Here is a 20,528-nt window from a genome sequence, read left to right on the forward strand (position 1 = left end):
CATTTCATACCATGTTCTGACTGAGAGATTTTTGAAACTAATTAAAACGTACAGCTCTGCTACCACTTCCAACATAAATGAAGACAGGAAACTAAACAGCAGTGGCGTTTGCAGGGTTACTGAAGTTCGACTACCTGGTATATAATGTTGTGCTACGTGATTGCTAGCGACATAGCTATGTTAGCATAACATTAGCACAGTGAAGCTGGAGGATGAACGCCAAATTTTTTTCCACTCGATAAAAGTTAACGTGAGGGATTCTGGTGGTTAGGGACAAATGCAATCGCGTAGCAGGATGCTATACACGGGCCAAACTTCAGTCAGGAGAACAATTAGGATTATTCATCCACAATACGAGGTTAGTCATTAATATACTGCAATAACATGGGAACAGAACAGCTGCGAGAGAATTCAACATTAATAAATCAATGTTACGGAAGTGGAGGAAGCGCAGTTTTTGGCTTTCCCCACATTTCAAAAGTGCTTCATCTCTTTGCTATGACTGTCGCCCGCCATAATTTGCAGATGATAATGGTTGTAGCGCTGCGATGCTTTCGACCAAAACAGGCGCAGCTTGATGACATCATCAACATGCGCTATCACGATAGAGCGATATAGTCAAAATCTCTATCGTTGGCCAATTTATATCGTTTCTATCGTATATTGTTTATATCGCCCACCGCTACTGCCAAGCAAGGTTACTAGGTAGTCGCTGACTCTTAGATTACTTAACCCTTTACAGCCGATCGGAGCGGGCACGCTCTGTTTTGTGTAACTATTTTTAAATCCCGGTAGCTCTGCAACCAAGTAAGCTAGCGCAATAATTTTTTTTGCATATGAAACTGGAGGAGTTGTACTTACATCTTATGCCATCAGCTTGTCCTAGGTCACAGTTTCCTTCCACATATAGCTTTGCAAAAACTGCATAAAAATCACTTGCAGCAACAAAAACATGATATTCCAGAAACACGCTTCGCCGATCCATCAGCTGTTTGTAACACTTCCTACGTCCATCAGCGCGAACTATCACATGACCGCATGACCTGCCCGGAACCGGAAGTGACGTCATTTTGCGGAAATGTAGTTTTTTACGATCGGGGCCTTATGAGCTTGTGTTTTACTTGTTATGTGTTTTAAAAAGTTATGTTTGACTTTATGACTTTCTGTGTCGTTTCTGGGATGCTTAAGACTCATATTGCACTGCTGGAAATAGTTTATTTTGATGCATATGCTGTTATTTTGCAAATTTGCACTATAATATTTATTTTCGTTTTTCCTGCAGTATATAAAAATTGGTGTATTTCAAAAATAAAACTATGAAGACACTCAAAATAAATTTCCTGTGGTGGGAAACTAGTTTGTGCAACTTTTTTGTATTTACAGTTTTGAGGGATAAGCCTCTTAAATTTCTCTAACTAGAAATATATGTTAAAAAAACAAAAACGATTTTCAATTTTTTTGTAGTTTATTGCACTTTTTTGCAATTTATGTAATTACTATGCACCTAATGCAGACATATTATTAAAGTTTGGGCTATAATGGTTGTATTGATGTATAGCAACTTGAAATGCTCCCAAAAATGGCTCCACAGCATGTAAAAATATAATATAAGCTCTGGCGAACTTGGTTCTATGGTAGGTCTTAAAGGGTTAAATAAACTGTGAAGAACAAATATATTAGAAAAAAAACCAAGGATTATTTATGTCTTTTGATACAGTGGCTGTACATTAACTCCCAAAAACAACACACTGTGACATCCCCAGAGGTGCTCAGACTCTCCCACATAACTGCATCACTGAAACTGATACCTCAGGTTTTGCAGATTTTATCAGACAATCTGCTCTGCAAGAGAACAAACCAAAAACACACTGAATCCTTCCTTCCTACTAGGAAAATTTGCTTCTGTTAACAGTAGGCAAGACAAAGAGGATCCTTTGTACGCACAGGTATCATGAAAATTATGAACACTGCTAAAAACAGAAAAGATATTTCTGAGTTCATTAAATACTAACTGAACCACACGTGAAGAATATTAATATTCCAGAGACCTGTTCTATGTTGTGTTACCGAGAGCCTCATAATTTGATCCTCATGCTGATGGCTTAATTTCCCAAATCTTCAGCCACAAAGTAAAAATAAGAAATGCAACATTCTCTTTGTTCAACTAGACGCTTTGTAACTGTTAAACCATCAGTTACAAAACTGTTCTTTACACCATGGATGAGAAATGATCAAGGTCATTTTGTATTCTAGCAGGTGTGAGCCAAACAGTTACAGTGACTGCAAACTGCAGGGACATTACAAATTAATGTTATGGTGGGAGCTAAAGAAAACCACACGAGCAGGGATGTTGGAGGAGCTCTGCCAGCAGCTTCTTTCTGCAGCAGGAAATGAGCTGGCATAAATAATGTGTTTCTCTGGTCATCCAGTGTATAACAAACAGCTTGTGAGTGGGAAGCTCTCAGTGAGAAAAGCATTGTTGGCTTTTGTTTGGCAGGAATTCCTTGTTTACAGGAGGCTTCCTTGGACACTGCATTCCCAGCAAGTTCTGTATTAACACAACTACTTTATGATTACAAAGATTTGGTCTTCTCTGATTAAGCATATTGTTCACTGCTAACAAAAACATGTCTCAGAGCTTTGCTTTTTCTGATTAGCTCCTTCTTGCTGTGCTTCACTGTCACTATTTTCAAATTAAACAGCTTACTGGAAATCGGTCCCCATTTAGATGCTTTCCTTTTCAACACCTTTTCTCTAAACCACATGACCCTGATTGTTTTACACTCGGCATGGGGTCTGTCCTGGTCTGTGTTTTCTGTTGGGTTCTTTGTGCAGTGTTGTACTGCCTGTGCTCGCCTGCATTTGTCTACATGTTCACCGTTATTGGTCTTTGGTTTCTTGTTAGTTTTCTCTTGTGTTGTGGTTAATTTCCCAACTTTAATTAAATATATCACAAGGTAACCCTAATCCAAAGGGGAATTTACAAGTGCATAATGTTTAGATGATCTGACTGAACTAATTCTGGCTGCTGGTTAATGTGGTGTGGTGTGATGGTTGTTCTTAACATGAGTCTGAAAATACAATGTACTGAAGTTTATATAATAAACTATGAAATATTTATAGAGCACAAAATTGCAGCAGTTGCCTCAAGGCGCTTTATATTGTAAAGACCCTACCCCTCATAATCTTGATTTATGCACTTCATAAAATGCTGATTTTATTGCATTAAATACCTTACACAAGAAGCACATTTCTTTGGGACTGACATGCAAATACACTAAATTATGACCATAAACCAGCACAAGAGGAACATTTGAGAGATCCAGGTGTATGACACATTGGTGTATGGTATTCTAATTCGGGAGCGTCAAACACATGGCCCTGAAAAGTCCAGTCTGATCGACTCTTTCACTTAGGAACACATGGAAATTACCATGTCAGTTTACAGTTTACCTCCGACAAAGTTTTCACTAATGGAAAGACCATTACTTGGACAAAAAAAACTGGAGGAGCAAATCAACAGTTTAAAATAAACAACTTATGGAAAAGAAGTCTGCTTATAATTATAGGACAAAGTCCTGGTAACAAGCTGCCAGTGGTTTTTCTGTAATATTAAGTCTTCAATTCTTAAAGTTTAAGCCCCAAAAGCCTCCTCATGCTGTCTTTAATTCATTTCAGCAGCATTTAGATCATGTAGAAAACCACAGAGGTATTATTGAAATTGTACTTTTTAAATATAAAAGTTTGTTTCTGTTTGAGGTATGGCTGAGTCTTGCTGTAGTGGGCATCGGGGGGATAAAAGCAATTCTAACTGTACTTTTCATCAACTGATTAGCGCCGCTTGGTGATTTCCACCCACCAGGCTCAGGAGAGCAGTTAGGAGCTCATTATATCTTAATACAGCACAGTGAGGTAAAGAAGACACGACAGTCACTTGTTTTCTTTTCAGAAATAATATGATCACCTTTTAATAAAAAAAAACCCCTTTCTTTAGTGTATATGCATATATAATATAATACAGTACTCTGAAAAGCATTAACCTTCCCTCTAATTTCTCATTAAACAGATTTTAATATTAGACAAAGATAACCCGAGTGAATACAAAATCTCTTTTTTAAAATCATTTATTTTATTAAGGAAAAGTGGGTTATCCAAGCCTGCCTACTCGTCTTTGAAAAAAAGAAACATGCACGTGTTGTGCAACCCTTGGCAGCAAGAACTGCAATCAAGTATTTGTGATATCTAGCAACGAGTCTTTCACATGCAGGAATTTTGCCTTTGCAGAATTGTTTTAATTCGGCTACACTGGAGGTTTTTTTTAGCATGACCATGTCACGTCGGTGTGTGGAGAGAGAGAAGAGGGGACCCAAATGCAGGATTCGCAGGCTGATTGAGGATGTGGACGGTGTTTATTATGAAGACAGAATGAACAGAACATGACAGATTGCACTAAACTGAATGACTGGACTGGAAACACACGCGGAACCAACAATGATGAGACAAGGAACTAAGAGAAACCGAGGGCTTAAATACACTGGATGACGAGAATGATTAGAAACGGGTAAGAACACAGCTGAACTAAATCGAACTAATGAGACAATGGAAGTAGAACTTGGCGTAATGCGCACAGACAAAAGGCTAACACAACAAAACAGGAAACATGCATGTAAACTAAATACTGACAAAAGTCCAAACAGAAAACACTGACAGAACAGCCTGTTTAAGGTCACGCCAAAGTATCTCAGTCTGATTTAAATCCAGGCTACTTCACAACCTTCATTCGTTTTTTGTTTAGCTTTTCTTTTTAGGACCTTTTCCTTCACTATTTTCTGGTAGAGAGGGGAATTCTGATGTTCCTTTTCCTGCTGCCGTTACTTGTATGATATGACGGGACTCAAACCTTCCAGAAACTTCAGCTTTTTTCTCATCAGGTCACAGAAGATTTTCCAAAGATCTGTTATTCAGTTTCTTTAGATTGCGGGACGACATGTTGCTTTTTGAGATCTTTTAGCCTACTTCACTTTGTCAGGCAACCTCCGTTTAAGTGATTTTTTTTCTTTATTCGACAGGTCAGGCAGTAATCAGGTCTGGGTTAATCACAGTTAATTCATGATTTAACAAGAGTGAGCAATTATTTTTCCACACAGTTTCCCCCCTAATTAATTAAATGATTTAAAAACTACATTTTGTATTAATATTTGTTTTCTTTGTCTAATATCAAAATTTGTTTAATCTGAAACATTTAATTTGATAAATATGCAAAAAAAAACCCAAACAAAATTTAAAATTAGGAAGCAGGCAATAATTAACTTTTTCACAGGAGTGAATATATATAAACTCATTTCCAGCACCTTTGTTTAGCCATTACATTCAGCTTTTAATAATAGCCGGAATACATACAAAAAATGAATAATGATAATAAAAAATGTAATAACTTTTAATTTCTCTTCAGATTTGGGTCGAATCTGAATACTCTGTCTTTAAAGTGGACGTGGAATTTTTAGTCCTTATCTCCTGACACAGTCGTGCATGTTTGAAGAGTCTGTTCTTTAGTTATTACAAGTCACTTTTTAAATGAAGTTGTTCAAAGTGGAACTTCATTGTGTTTGCAAGACAGGGTGAACTTTTGGTACTGTAATTAAATCTTACATGTAGAAGTCCTTGTCCTGTCCTCACTTTTTCATAGCAGCTGGGACATGACATGTAATATATTATCTTTTGTGGACTCGCTTCCTTCTGACAGGTTTAGAAGACAGGCAATTTATCAGGTATACTATTTCCTCAGGAGATTCAATAAACAGCCTACAAAAAGCTGTTTTTACCAGCAACATGAACAAGCTTTTAGTAAGCACACTATTAATCAATGTTAGACAAACATTTAAGTGTTTTCTGTAAAGATGAAAGTTTTTTTATCTGTTCTCAGATAAAACTTTAGTGTGAAAATAATGCCACACATTTCACCTGTATTCAGTGTTAACTCATGATGTTCAAGATGATGACAATACCTGATATCTTAGCATTTATGCCAATTAGCATTAAGCATAAAGTCTTTCCAAAATAGAAATACATTGATCAAATTTAGGGATTGTTGTAAGATAAATAATCTTCAAAGACAGTTTTTCAAATTGACCAAATTGACCTCTTGTAAAATTCTGGTTGACTAATTTCTCATAGACTTCATTTTAAGAATAAAAATAAGCGTTAACTGGAAAAATAATAATAAAGTTCAAATCTATACAACTTGGACAATGTCTTTTAATCTGTGCTTGCTGGATTCATGCGTGAAGAAATAAAATTGTGCTGCTTGCTTTGACAGGAGTGACTTTGGTTGGCAAACCTCTGAACGCAGATACAGATACGCACAAACTATGCTTGAATGGAAGAACGTTAGCATCTCGGTATGAATGTTTGAGATTCAGAATGAAGGGTTTCATTTTGTCTCCGGCAGTACTTCGACTTCACGAGTTCTACGTAGGCGCTGCCAGCTTTTCGTCACAGGACTAGGCATAATGTATAAGGGAACAAATGAACACTAATCGGGCCATTGTTAAAAATGTCACCACAGGTGTGCAGAAAAGTCTTTGACATGTGAAAACGGTCTGCTGAGTTTCTTCAGAAAGGAATTAATCACCACCTGTCTCTTGGAGAAGTCATGGCACCCTGAAATAAACGTTGCATTGTAATTAGAACCAATACAAGTATGACAACTGATGTGACCACATGAACTGCTCTGTGACTATACGATTTACAATACTGTAAGCTGGTTGCACAGCAGAGACGGTGCTTTACAGCCTATAGAGCACTTTATAAGCAGTAAAGCTGATTCAAGGACAAATTACATATTTACAAATTAAATACTTATTTGATCCCTTGCTAAATTTGTGCATTTGCTCACTTACAAAGAATCCAAAGATCCAAAAAGAAAAATTGAGAAATTTTATGCAACTTTTGCACGTCATTGAGTTGAGAGAAAGTATTTGATCTCCGACAACCCAGTCAGAATTCTGGCTCTCAATCAGTCAATTAATTATAGATGCTCCTGATCATTTCATTATCTGCATGTACGACACCTGTCCATAGAATCAATTTCTTCCATTCAAACTTCTCCACCACCTGGAAAAAGCCCAAAGACTGCCTCACATCAGGAACAAGATTGCAGACCTGCACATGGGCTACAAGACCATCTGCAAGAAGACTGACAAGAAGGTGATAACTGTTGGTCATTTTATATTTCTCCTATTTCCAAATAATGTAACCATCAGTTACCTTCGGTCTGCAACTCCGTCAAAGATCTTGCCTCTTTGGGTGAAGATAAAAGGCAGTTGATCAGCCCAACACTACACAGCAGTTGAGACTGCAGTCACCAAAAACATCGCTGGTAACAAAGTATGCTGTAATTGAGTGAAATGCTGCAGTGCAAAAGAAGGCGCAAAAGAAAATGAGCGCACCGCACAGCTTTGTATTCAAGCTGTTTGGCGTCAACTTGACCCACTGTGTTGGGAGGAAATGGAAACATTAGGTTTGGGGCTGTTGTGTTTGATAAGGAAACAGGGCGTCTTCACTGCATTGGGGAGACCAATGGACAGGGCCATGTACTGGAAAATCTTGGACGAGAACCTCCTTCACTCAGCCAGAAGACTGAAAATTGGTTGTGGATAGATTTGCCATCATCACAATCACACAAAACATACCACCAAATTTATAAAGGAGTGGCTAAAGAAGAAGTAAATTAAGGTCATGGAGTTGCCTAGCAAGTCTCCAGACCTCAGTTGCCAAGCGGAAGCCAAGAAACTTGAATGATTTAGAGAGTTTCTGTAAAGGGGAGTGAGCAAAATTCTCTCCCAAGATGTATGCAACCCTGGTGACCAACTACAAGAAAAGGCTTACCAACAGGAGTTTCTCCACTAGGTAATAAATCATATTTTGTTTCAGAATCAAATATTTATTTGTAAATGAATTTTTAAGTTTCATGAAATACATTTTTCTGGATTTGTGGTTGACATTCTTTCTCTCGCCAATAAAATGAAAGAACCATAAACTTTAGAAACTGTTCATTTCTTTGTTAGTTAAGCATACTCACAAATTAAGCACAGGGTCAAAAGATATTTCTCCCACTGTCTCAAATATCCCAAATATAAACTTCAAGGCTTGCTTTTCATTTACTGAAGTCAGAACATCAAAGCAACAGTGAAACATTCAGCATGACAAAATGGATCAATACAGGAACAAGTAAGCATGTCACAATGATTCTCCTCTGACAGGAGGATTTGGTTTGTATCTGAACACAAGCAGATCTAATTTATTTCCTGCTTTTCTTCTGGGTCACACAGGTCTGTGCAAGCACTGCACTTTCCTCTTCCAGACACTGTGACAAAAAGTAGCTTTCAGTTTGCACCAACAGCAAAGCTCGAGAGCTGTATCAGGTTTGAGGAAAACGCTGATGTCTGCAGCTACAACGAAATCTTTTTTTCTTTCCTCTTTTTTTTTTTTGTGAAATAAAGTGACTAAAAGCGTCTGTACATTCATCATCTGTGACAAAGTCACTCAAGTGGCAACAGTGATGACAAGGTTAAAGCCCGCGGCTAACCCATGGTGCAACCACAGAGGTGTTTTTGCCTAATTTTGCTGATTAGACTTTGGAAAAACTGTGTGTGGGTGTGTGAAGACTGTTGAACTGACAGCCAGCAGAAAAGTTGATAATGGATGGGTGGAACAGCTTACACATGTATGTTACACATGAGATGGTTTAACCACCCAGAATAACTAAACACACGTGCTTGTTTTAGAAAACTGAAGCGAGCTAACACTAGCATTTAGCTTTGAGTACATCTGGGCCTGGTTTAGGCTATAGCCGAGACAATACTGGATATGGTTATATCACAGTAGTTTCATAAACATAGTATTTAGTCTTTCCCAAGCAGGTTTGTCATGGCCACAATTTGCTGCAGGATTTCATCCATCAGCAGCAGTGCATAGCTGGTGGCATGGTGTGTTGGTCCCGGGTTTAACCTCTTCCTGCTGGCATGTAGCAGAGTGTTGTAGTTTTTGTAGAGGACCAAAATATGGAGATGGAGAAGTCCATCCTGTCACTGCTTCAACTCCTCTCCACTTTCACCTTCAGATGAGTCAGAGTTGGATTCTAGATGGTCTGTTTCTACCACTGAGGCCTCCTCCATGTCAGCTTCAGTCCTCAGAGGAGGATGAGGCATCACCTTCACAAATATTTTGCACAAGCATTTCCAGAGCCTCCTGTGTGCTGCAAAGTCTTGCAATCTCCAAACTGACAGCTCTTGCACTACTGACCATACTTTAAGCATGGGTGCAGTGCAAAACACTGTCAAATTTTGTTTTGGTTCTTGCTGCTAAGAGATCTTTAAAGCTCTGACAGGTTACTGATCATTTACTGTTATTGAATTATTTTATAAACCCGAGCGTCACCTTCTAAGAGAAAAAACTTGAAGGTGAACATCTCTCTCTCTCTCTCTCTCTCACACACTCACACACACAAATAGGAGCACACACACACACATTTTAGTAGCAAGGCACTCTTGCAGAAAATAGAAAAAGTGTGAAATGTGCATGCTTTGAACGGTAAAAGGTGGAAAATATAAAAATTGAAGGCAAGTAGTCCAAAATAAAATCCGAACATAAAGGAACGCATTAGTTAATGTCAAGATAAATGTGGGATCATGACTGATGATTTTCAATGGGGCATTTTTGGGCTTTAGGATAAAATTTGGCCGTTTTTGCATAGCTTAGCTATTTTAAGCCAATTTAAGGAACTGAGGCAACAATTCTAAAATGAAAAAACAAAAACAAAAAAACAAATCACCTGGAAAAAATATATTATATTTATATATTATGGATAACCCACTTTATATATTTATTCAGCACAACCAAAACAGCATGAAAATAAAAAAAGAAAATGGAGTGGCACAAAATGTCCCCAGGCTTATCTAAGGTGTAACGGAACTAACCGTGCTCGTAAAGAAGACCATATTTATCTACTGGGTTATATTCCTTGTCCCTTCTTTATTAATGAAATAAATCAATATTTATTTACATTTAAGAAGAGAGCAAAGAGTAGTTTGTGTGAAATAAGTCAGAGATAGACAAAGCTCATGAAAATGCATAAAAAGGAGACTGATTGTTAAAGCACTTAATACAACATTAAAAGGGGAAAAGTTAATAAAAAAGGAAGTGATGTGGTTGTGAAGCAGGATTAAAAATCAATAAATTGCTGATTGACATCTTTTGCTGTATTAAATATTAGCCTATAGCTGGCAACCCGTAGTGTTGGCATCAAACTTTGATGACTGTTTAGGCAGCAAAAGATCGATAATTTGCTTTTCTGCAATCTCATATATGCCAATGCGTTCAAGCAATTGGCTGAATCAGTGTATAAAGAAATTGATAGATTATGTGTTAATCATATCATGTTATCAAAAATGAGAGATTTGGATGGATTTATTGATTGGCACGTGCTGACTGCATTCCTTTTACAATCAGGACTGGAGAGCAGCAGACTGCTGAAACACCAAAGGAGGAGGAAATATGGCGAAGAGGTGAGCCTCCAAAAGACTAAATAGAGGCAACACATTTTTTAAAGGGGCCATTATGGCACAATGGAAGCAGAAGCTCTGAGACCAGGGCTGTGAAAGTTTACAAACCACATAAAATCTCTTGCATGAATGCTTTGTGAGCATCACAATTTAAATAATTTTTTCCTCAAGGTTTTGCTAATGCTGCTTAAAGAACAGTAACAAAGATGAAGAACTAAAATTCCTTATTTCAGTGTCAATCTGTGAACAGACAGCCTAACACACCTGACTAAACCAGTAACAGCAGTAATAGTATGTCATACTGGCATTAGAAAAAAACTACAGTAATTAACCAAACGATGGATTTTATGATGAAGCATTGCAGGCCTTACCTTTGTCCTCACTTACTTCTCTTATTTTACAGACTTAATGCCACACAGAAATGATCCTGTTTTTTGTTTGGCTCAGCAGTTCTTCCTTTTTAAACTAAGCAACTCACATCCCTCAGCTTATCAGACCATCAGTCCTCTCTCTATCTTCTTCAGAAGCCCCTCCCTCATTCTTCACATACACTCTAAGTGTGTTAAAAGTGACCATCTCTCACCTCTCTTAACAATTTGTATGCTTTCCTCCTCTTCCTACATCCAAACTGATCTCATCCCTCTGATTTGACAGCATTTAAGCCTCTCATGCTGCAGGCTCCTCAGCCTCTGGGAGATGAGGTTTTATTTATTCATTTCATTTTCATTTTTCTGTGCTGATTTCTTGTGATATTTGTATGTTGTCCTTGCACTTTTTCTTTCTTTTCTTCTTTTATATTGAGGATTGGAGGAAACATAAAAGATAACGAACAAGGCTATGCTTTAAGCAGAATTATGCTGCGCATAATACATGCAGAAATGTAAGGAGAGAATTTAAACTATAAGAAGTGTTACATTTATTTATGCAATATATGCAAGTTTTGGAATAACTTCAGATTAAATTTTAAAGCCAACATGTTAAAATAAAATATAACCCTTATACTGCACAACAGAGGGGGAAAAAGTGCTAAATACTGCACTAAATGCTAAAATACTATTATATACTGATTAGATATGTTTGTACATTAAAATCATCAAAGTGGAAAGTTACATATATTCATATGTTGCTGCTTGAAAAGATAACAGTTAGTAAATAACTGTTAAGTAAGTAACTGCTAAATAATAAGTTATGGAAACAGATTTGACAGATAAATGAGGTGGTGATGCTTTAAGATGAAAGATAAAGAGGTTGTTCTGCATTTGTTTTGGTACCAGCAGGAGAATTAGACCTATTATGCTCAATTCCCGAGCGCACCGCACAGCTTTGTATGAGCACAGCTCAAAACCAGACTCGGTGTCTGAAACAAGCTGTCTCCCTTTAAGGTAGCTTTTATCTGATTGGCTGTCTCCTGCAAACCAGCAGGTGACTGGAACTTATGTACTCGCAGCACTGCCATGCCCCGAGATGACCATATTAGGAATATCCACTCTCTATTATGCCCGACAGATCCATTAGGAGAAAAAAAACAAACTCTCAGAGATAAATATTAATATCATTCAAAATTCATAATGAATTTTGGCCATGTTGTATAAGCTGTTCCAGTGAAATTATCTTATAAATGGTGAGTACCAAAAACAGGTAAACATATTTGTGTTAGGATGGACCTAAAATATCTTTATCTGCACACAGACAGGTAAACTGTTCTGAATTAGTTCAAGTGTCAGTCGCTGACATCCAAAAGTTTGAATCAGCTGCTGCTGCTGAGACACTCTCACCTTTCAACCTGTGCACTGTGTATTCCTCATAAACCCACATGTACATATAATTTCATGTAGATTAATGGAGAAAGGTCTGACTTACCATATTTATTGAAGAAACTGGCCCGATACTGTTCACGTATATATCAACGTCAATGACAGTTGGTTTAACTGCAGGGGAAACAGAAGAAAAAGGGTAAAGAAAATCAGTGCTGATTGAGACATTTAAAAACCATACCTGCCTCTTTGTAAATCAAAGAGAAGCAGAGCGAAGATGCATTAATGAAAATTTACTGTTCAGAATTATTTAAAGAATGAGCAGCTGCTGAGAGAAGCAACCCTCTGGAAGTTCTGGTTGTTAAAAATCTTTAATGCAGCAATTATGCTGCGTTTTCACCAACGGGCCACAGACTGCACCACAGTGCAGCGCAGAATTACACTTTAATTTCAGACAAAGACAACTCCATGTAGAATATCAGAGGAAAATCAGAAGTAGTCCACTGGGTCTTGGTCCCACTTTTCCCTGCAGGTTTTCACCCTCGCCAGCTAATCGTGAGCTGAATTACACCCGAGACACCAGCTAAATGCAATTAAGTGATAAACCATTGGAGCCTCCATCTCTGACTGGACCAGTGGATGTGGACTGATGTTTCTATATCATATGAAGGTAGTAAATGACAAAACAAATTAAAAATGCCAAAATCTGACATGAGGTCATCAGCACAGGTAGCAAGAAGCTAACAGAGCAAAACGGTTAGTTTGTAAGCTACTAATCTAATCACAGCATAATATAATTATTTAACCACAGACTTGAGGAGACACGTCACACAGTTTTACCTTCACAATATTCCTGAACACAGTTTGTTGCTATTTATATACCAGTGACCTACTTAGATTGACTCGACACGGTTCACCACAGTTTTCAGGTTTTTCCATTAGGTACCTGGTACCAGGTACTTTTTTAGTTCCAAGCGATCCGAACAGGTACTAAAATGTGGCGTTGTCAGACTGCATGCCACCGATTGGCTGGTCAGTAGCATCTCTTAATGAGTCATGAGAGTGTCTCCTTCATGAAAATCAAAACCGCCATTTTTGAAACCCGGCAATGGGAAAAATGGCTTCAAAAAAATAGTAGGTACTAATGGAAAATAGGCTTAAAAGACTTGTGTTTGTGTGACTGTGGTGACCTTAATTCACAGGTAACATAAAATGTTTCTCAACTTAAGGAAATCATTAATATAATATTATATAATATGATTAATATTACACATGATGAGGGTTATCTATGTAACCACAGCATGTCAGTGACTGTGGCCTGCAAAGAGTATACACTATATGTAAACAAAGCTTAAAACATCCGCCCACTGTGCAAAGAGATGTTGGATTAATGACAGAAATTATTTCAATGTCAAACTTAGGCTCATTTTAGATGGCACTTTTATACTGCTTCTAGGGGCTCTGTAGTCCCATGTTTCCAGAGGGTGGAGGACCTGTTCCCCACCCCCTGGAAACATGGGAAACAGTTATGTGTAAAGGAATGCAGAGTGATGGTCCATAATCAGTGGATGGTTGGTGCGGGCTCTTGATGCTAAAACAAAAGTGAGCAGCTGCATGGTGAATTTGGAGCAGAAATGTCCCCAGCTTCTCACAGGAAGTTTGCACAATGGCTATATCGACAAAGACTATCTAGCAGATTGTGCAAGTGTTTGTGTATGAACTGGACTAACTCTCATACTTTTTGTCGCAACTTCTCTCAGTCTAGCTACTGATCACAACCACAATCTTCATTCATTCTTCACAATAAAACAGGATAACTGTAAAAAATGAACCATATATAATGCAAATGTTCTTTTAAACTTATTTCAACACATTTTAATAAATTACAGTTTGACCTGGTTAAAAACAAATAAGTTGATTAATTTAAATGAATAAACCACAAAAAACTACCCAGTCCAAAGTTCAAATGTTGAACATCATATTGACCTCCAAGTTGGGTCATGCTTGGACGTCCAATTTGTGGACCTAGTTTGGACATTGTATAGATGTCCAGAATTGGTCATGGACTGATGAACCCAATGCATGTCTATCCCACGTCCAGTGTTCAGTGGGTGGTGTTTGTATTTGCTTCTTGTTTTCCAAAATTTACATCCAGTCTAATATTTGATTGATCTATGGATCCACCAAGCCACCTAGAAGGGCTCGTATTAGGTGATATGTATACAGCAACTGATAACTTACTAAATACATGCTAGGCTTTCAAATAAGATGAGATTGGCTGGCTGCATCTGTACAATCTGGTAATTATGGCTGTAACACACTGAGCCAACAATTTTCACACCAGGAAGTTGCCTCAGTCTTCATTTTTTTGCAACCACCATCAATATACATCGATACACACATTCCAAACACAACAACTTAAAGGACTTCCTTTCTTCTTTTCTTTAATTAATTTACACCAGCCTGCCTTATTCATGGAGGGACACCCCTGGCTTTCCCCGCCTCTGCTGCTCTCGGTCATTTCATGGACAGGTGTAAAAGTGTCATTTAAACCTCAAGCTTTAACAGCTAAGTGACAGCTGTGACACACTGCTGCCACGAGTGTTCACATTTGCATAGCAAAGAGCTCTTCCATCATTTTACATTACCTGTCTTTAGAGTCTTCATGTCTCAGCCAATTAAATGCACAGCGAGAATTTTTTACACCTGCCAGTCTCCCTTCCAGCATTCGCTTCACATGCTAACAGATGGCACATGAGAGAACATTTCTGGAGAGCTCCCGCTGAGGCAGCTTTTCAAGGCCACTATATTCATAATGGCACAACACCTGGTGAGCAAACTAAATTGATCTGAGGTAAAATGTAAAAATATCTGGAATATTTGTCCAAAACCTCTCATCATAACTTTTTTTAACACCACCACCACCACATAGGCCAGGCTGCAAGTACTTACACTCCTACAGGTGAAGTGTGTGGAAGCTGTCAGATGATTATGTCAGTGACTGCAACAGGATACGTGCTGGCAGCAGAGCGACCGCCCAGGCAACAAAGTAATTGGACACAATTAACCCTGATAGTTGGGCAGCAACACACTCGTGCTGCTCGTTTCCTCACCTGTGCTAATCGCTCCTGAACAGCACGCTCCTGAACAGCACGCATACATGAGAAACACCGGTCAATTTTCTTTTTCAAAACAAAAAACTCATGAGGTCAGTCTTCAAATAAGGAAGAGTCACACTCTCAGTATTTTATAACAGTCAACAGAGATGGAGACAAGGGTCAAACAAGCAGAAAAACAATGACTTAAAGTGACCCCAAAATTTCCCCTTCTTTTGATTGCACACGTGAGTCATAGTACATCTATCATTATATAAAGGTATACTGCTGTGTAACTGTGCTTTTCTTATGCTTAAATGGATCAGCATGAATCACTGACCTAAAAAGTTCAACAGGAAGTACTGTGATGTCATACTGTGCAATGAAAAGTATGTGGAGGTCGAGGTTTTCAAAGGGCAAGTGAGCATTTTGATTACAAATTAAACCCTCAAATGTCTCGAGCCATTTAGCAACTAAAATGATTGTTATATTTTATAAAAGAATATTGGTTCTCTGTTTGTGCTTCTAATATTTGTAACGTATGAAAGATTCAATACTGTGCTTACTGTCTGACCACTTTTACTCTTCACACAGCCTGAGCTGTCTGAACCATAAATTCCACATTTGGATTCTTCACTTCATCAAACCTGTTGTCACTGATTTCAGTCCAGTTCTTGTGTAACTTGGCATACCACAGCCTTTTTTCGCTGTTTCCCTAAGAATGACTCGTTGACAGCCGATATGTCTTCAGATCAACTGAAGGTCCAAATGCTTCTCTCAGCTCCTGTGTCAGGTCTCTGCTGTTATCTTTCCTATTTCTTAAGGACATGACTTTCAGATACTGTTCATCTGCTTTAGATAATTTTTTAGGCCTGCTACTTCTGCTTTTGTCCTCTACTTGTCCAGTTCCTTTATTTATTTTTAAAGGACACGCTGCACACCATGCTGAGACAGACCAAGTTTTGAGCTAATAGCTCTTTGAGAATCACCTTGTTAGTCCAAAAAAATCTGTTTTATGCCTGTCGAGCTGCATTATCTTTGGCATTTTTCAATGATTCAGCTAAAGAAATTAGAAAACTATTTTTTGTGACATACTGCTTGTAACAAAGTCCCTAAAGGTACATTTTTAGAATTGGTTCATACTTGTTTGTTATGTTATGTGGGATTAACAGTGTTTCATTCCTTTTAGGCGCCTTTTTTATGCTTGAATGATTCATAGATCAGTGTAAAATGGGTTAACAAAAATAAAAAAAATAAAAGAAGAAAACATAAAAATCAAGACAATCAGCTACATAATAAAAAGGACACATTATACACAAAAATGAAAAAGAACATGTACCAGAGTTTTTGCAGAATTACAAATACAACCCTCTGAAATGTTTCAGTGAAGGAGATGTAGCTTCATAGTTTTTGTAGCTCAATGCAAGTTCGTTTTAAAAAAGAATCACAGCTAACCTTAAAAATTTCGATCTGTAAGTTCTTTGTTTAAATTCAATCAAGGAGCGGCGGTAAGGAGGCAGTCATTGCAGCAGAGCTTTGTCACTGACAGACATGCAATACATACTCTCTTCGATTTGCTGGGGTTCACCATCCTAGCGAATTGAGATCTGTTTCTATAAAAATATCCTATTTTCAGCTTTAATTGTCTTTTAATATGTTTTTAAAAGTGTATCATCCAGAAAAATCTGAACATGGACTACAGGCTGGATAATTGTAGGTGACCTTGTAAATGTCAGACTTATTTTAAAACTTTGATAAAACTATGTGTGATCAGAGAAAAGCATAAGTCTGTGTGGTTGCAGACCAGGTGCATGTCTTTGGAATAACCATTTCAAAGGCAATGCACACCATCACAATTTTGGTTGTGCCACTATTTTCCCTTGTGTGACTACAAAAACGAGCCAAAACGAGATGCCTAATTATGGAATAATTGCCACCAAATTACAACCAAATCAATGATTCTAATGTTTTTAAAAAAAAAAACATACATATTTTCAGGCAATTTTCCATAATCCTGGAAACCATTAGCCAGACTAACAGGCCAATTCCTGCATGAAAAGAAATATATTCACAAATTCATGGCAGGAAATAGTTATGAAATTTAAAATATTCTAATGGCAAATAAAATGACAGGTCATAAATGGGCCTCCCATGTTTAGTGGGTCATGTCTCCAGTGTAGGTTTGGTTCTGTCTTTATGTTTATTCATCTGTTTCCCAGTTGTGTCTCTTCCATATGTCACAATGTCAAGTCTGCATTTTTGTGCACATCTCTTGGTTCCTGTTTTACTTTAACAGTCTCGCGTCCCGTGTCCCGTGTTTTGAGTTTCCCCTTTGTCTCGTCATATCAGCTGTCTTGTCTTGTCAAGTCAAAGGTTCCATCCAGGTCTCAGGTTTTCAAGTATTGGTTTTCTGTGTTTAGCTTTCTGCAGTTTATGTTTTTATTAGTCATCCCAGTCTCCTCTTGCCTTTTGCTTTGTAGTATTTTGTGCAGCCAACAATAAAGAAAACATTGCCCTGTACCTGTGCATGTGCAATGACAATAAAGTTGAATTCTATTCTATTCTATTCTAAAGGCTTCCACCTCTCCGTTGTCTGCATTTGGTTCCACCTCTTTCTCTTCACACAATCTACCCTTGCATATCATGACACAAACAGGTGAATCAGCATTTGTACAACTTAAAAATTTTCCAATTCTAAAACCTTGCTTCACGACTCATCGGCGGAGATTCTTCTGGCAATTTTTCTGATTTTGCATAACCAGTAGGCGCAAGCGACAAGTCTGTCAGTCTTGCCTTATCAAGAAACGGCTAGTTCTCCCAGAAATGAAGAAACCACAGTTTTGAAATAAGAGACATTCACAAAGTCTGCCACTCATATCATTATACACACAGAATTGAGCATAAATGGAAAGTTTTTCTTGTCTTCCACTCCAGCAAGAATAGATCGAACTGAGTGGGCTGTAAGAGACTACAAACAAAATCTAGTTCAGTATTTAATTATGTCTCATTGAAGATGTGTATCTTTGGCAGTGAAGCTGCATTACATTACTTTCTTCATTATGTACAGTATAATTGGGTGGCAGGCTGTAATTCAGCACCTGCATACAGTACCACTTAGCAACAGTTAGGCTGTGACTAGTCAATCAGTAGATGGAGACAGCTCATTAACTTTAGGGAAAGAGATGGCATGAACTAGAAATTAATTAGCATTAGTGTGTAGGTTATTTATCCATGCAGCCATCAGAGAATACTATCTGTGGTTCCATTAAATATGTTGTACTGTTCAGATCAAATACCAACACATTAAAAAGTGTGCGATCAGTTGTGCACTGGTGAACGGGCACTTGGAGACATTTATACGCTCCTCCAATGAAGGGAAGCCTGTTGTGAGATTTATTTGCCATTAGAGTGGGCAGAGCATGATGAACAGGTCTATAGAGACATTAGCTAATCTTGCTTCAGGTTTGCACTGGAGCCTGGCCCTGTCTGTACATGAGCTCTTCCATCATTTTACATTACCTGTCTTTAGAGTCTTCATGTCTCAGCCAATTAAATGCACAGCGAGAATTTTTTACACCTGCCAGTCTCCCTTCCAGCATTCGCTTCACATGCTAACAGGTGGCACATGAGAGAACATTTCTGGAGAGCTCCCGCTGAGGCAGCTTTTCAAGGCCACTATATTCATAATGGCACAACACCTGGTGAGCAAACTAAATTGATCTGAGGTAAAATGTAAAAATATCTGGAATATTTGTCCAAAACCTCTCATCATAACTTTTTTTAACACCACCACCACATAGGCCAGGCTGCAAGTACTTACACTCCTACAGGTGAAGTGTGTGGAAGCTGTCAGATGATTATGTCAGTGACTGCAACAGGATACGTGCTGGCAGCAGAGCGACCGCCCAGGCAACAAAGTAATTGGACACAATTAACCCTGATAGTTGGGCAGCAACACACTCGTGCTGCTCGTTTCCTCACCTGTGCTAATCGCTCCTGAACAGCACGCATACATGAGAAACACCGGTCAATTTTCTTTTTCAAAACAAAAAACTCATCATGAGGTCAGTCTTCAAATAAGGAAGAGTCACACTCTCAGTATTTTATAACAGTCAACAGAGATGGAGACAAGGGTCAAACAAGCAGAAAAACAATGACTTAAAGTGACCCCAAAATTTCCCCTTCTTCTGATTGCACACGTGAGTCATAGTACATCTATCATTATATAAAGGTATACTGCTGTGTAACTGTGCTTTTCTTATGCTTAAATGGATCAGCATGAATCACTGACCTAAAAAGTTCAACAGGAAGTACTGTGATGTCATACTGTGGAGGTCGAGGTTTTCAAAGGGCAAGTGAGCATTTTGATTACAAATTAAACCCTCAAATGTCTCGAGCCATTTAGCAACTAAAATGATTGTTATATTTTATAAAAGAATATTGGTTCTCTGTTTGTGCTTCTAATATTTGTAACGTATGAAAGATTCAATACTGTGCTTACTGTCTGACCACTTTTACTCTTCACACAGCCTGAGCTGTCTGAACCATAAATTCCACATTTGGATTCTTCACTTCATCAAACCTCTTGTCACTGATTTCAGTCCAGTTCTTGTGTAACTTGGCATACCACAGCCTTTTTTCGCTGTTTCCCTAAGAATGACTCGTTGACAGCCGATATGTCTTCAGATCAACTGAAGGTCCAAATGCTTCTCTCAGCTGCTGTGTCAGGTCTCTGCTGTTATCTTTCCTATTTCTTAAGGACATGACTTTCAGATACTGTTCATCTGCTTTAGATAATTTTTTAGGCCTGCTACTTCTGCTTTTGTCCTCTACTTGTCCAGTTCCTTTATTTATTTTTAAAGGACACGCTGCACACCATGCTGAGACAGACCAAGTTTTGAGCTAATAGCTCTTTGAGAATCACCTTGTTAGTCCAAAAAAATCTGTTTTATGCCTGTCGAGCTGCATTATCTTTGGCATTTTTCAATGATTCAGCTAAAGAAATTAGAAAACTATTTTTTGTGACATACTGCTTGTAACAAAGTCCCTAAAGGTACATTTTTAGAATTGGTTCATACTTGTTTGTTATGTTATGTGGGATTAACAGTGTTTCATTC

General features: G+C 38.0%; 1 protein-coding gene across 5 annotated transcripts in view; it reads right to left on the reverse strand.

Moving 5' to 3' along the window:
- The window catches only part of gabrg3 (gamma-aminobutyric acid type A receptor subunit gamma3), a 91,388-nt gene that overhangs the window by 39,577 nt on the left and 31,283 nt on the right, over window positions 1–20,528 (reverse strand). For all 5 annotated transcript variants that reach the window (XR_014274892.1, XM_082525216.1, XM_082525217.1 and 2 more), the window contains one exon: window positions 12,423–12,490. Coding sequence is in view for 4 of the 5 variants with exons in the window: in XM_082525216.1 (XP_082381342.1) it covers window positions 12,423–12,490 (68 nt within the window). In the remaining variant the exon portion in view is untranslated. The remainder of the gene's footprint in view (window positions 1–12,422; window positions 12,491–20,528) is intronic.

This window comes from Aulonocara stuartgranti, assembly GCF_965226115.1.
Source record: "Aulonocara stuartgranti genome assembly, chromosome: 23".
Classification (NCBI taxonomy): Eukaryota; Metazoa; Chordata; class Actinopteri; order Cichliformes; family Cichlidae; genus Aulonocara; species Aulonocara stuartgranti.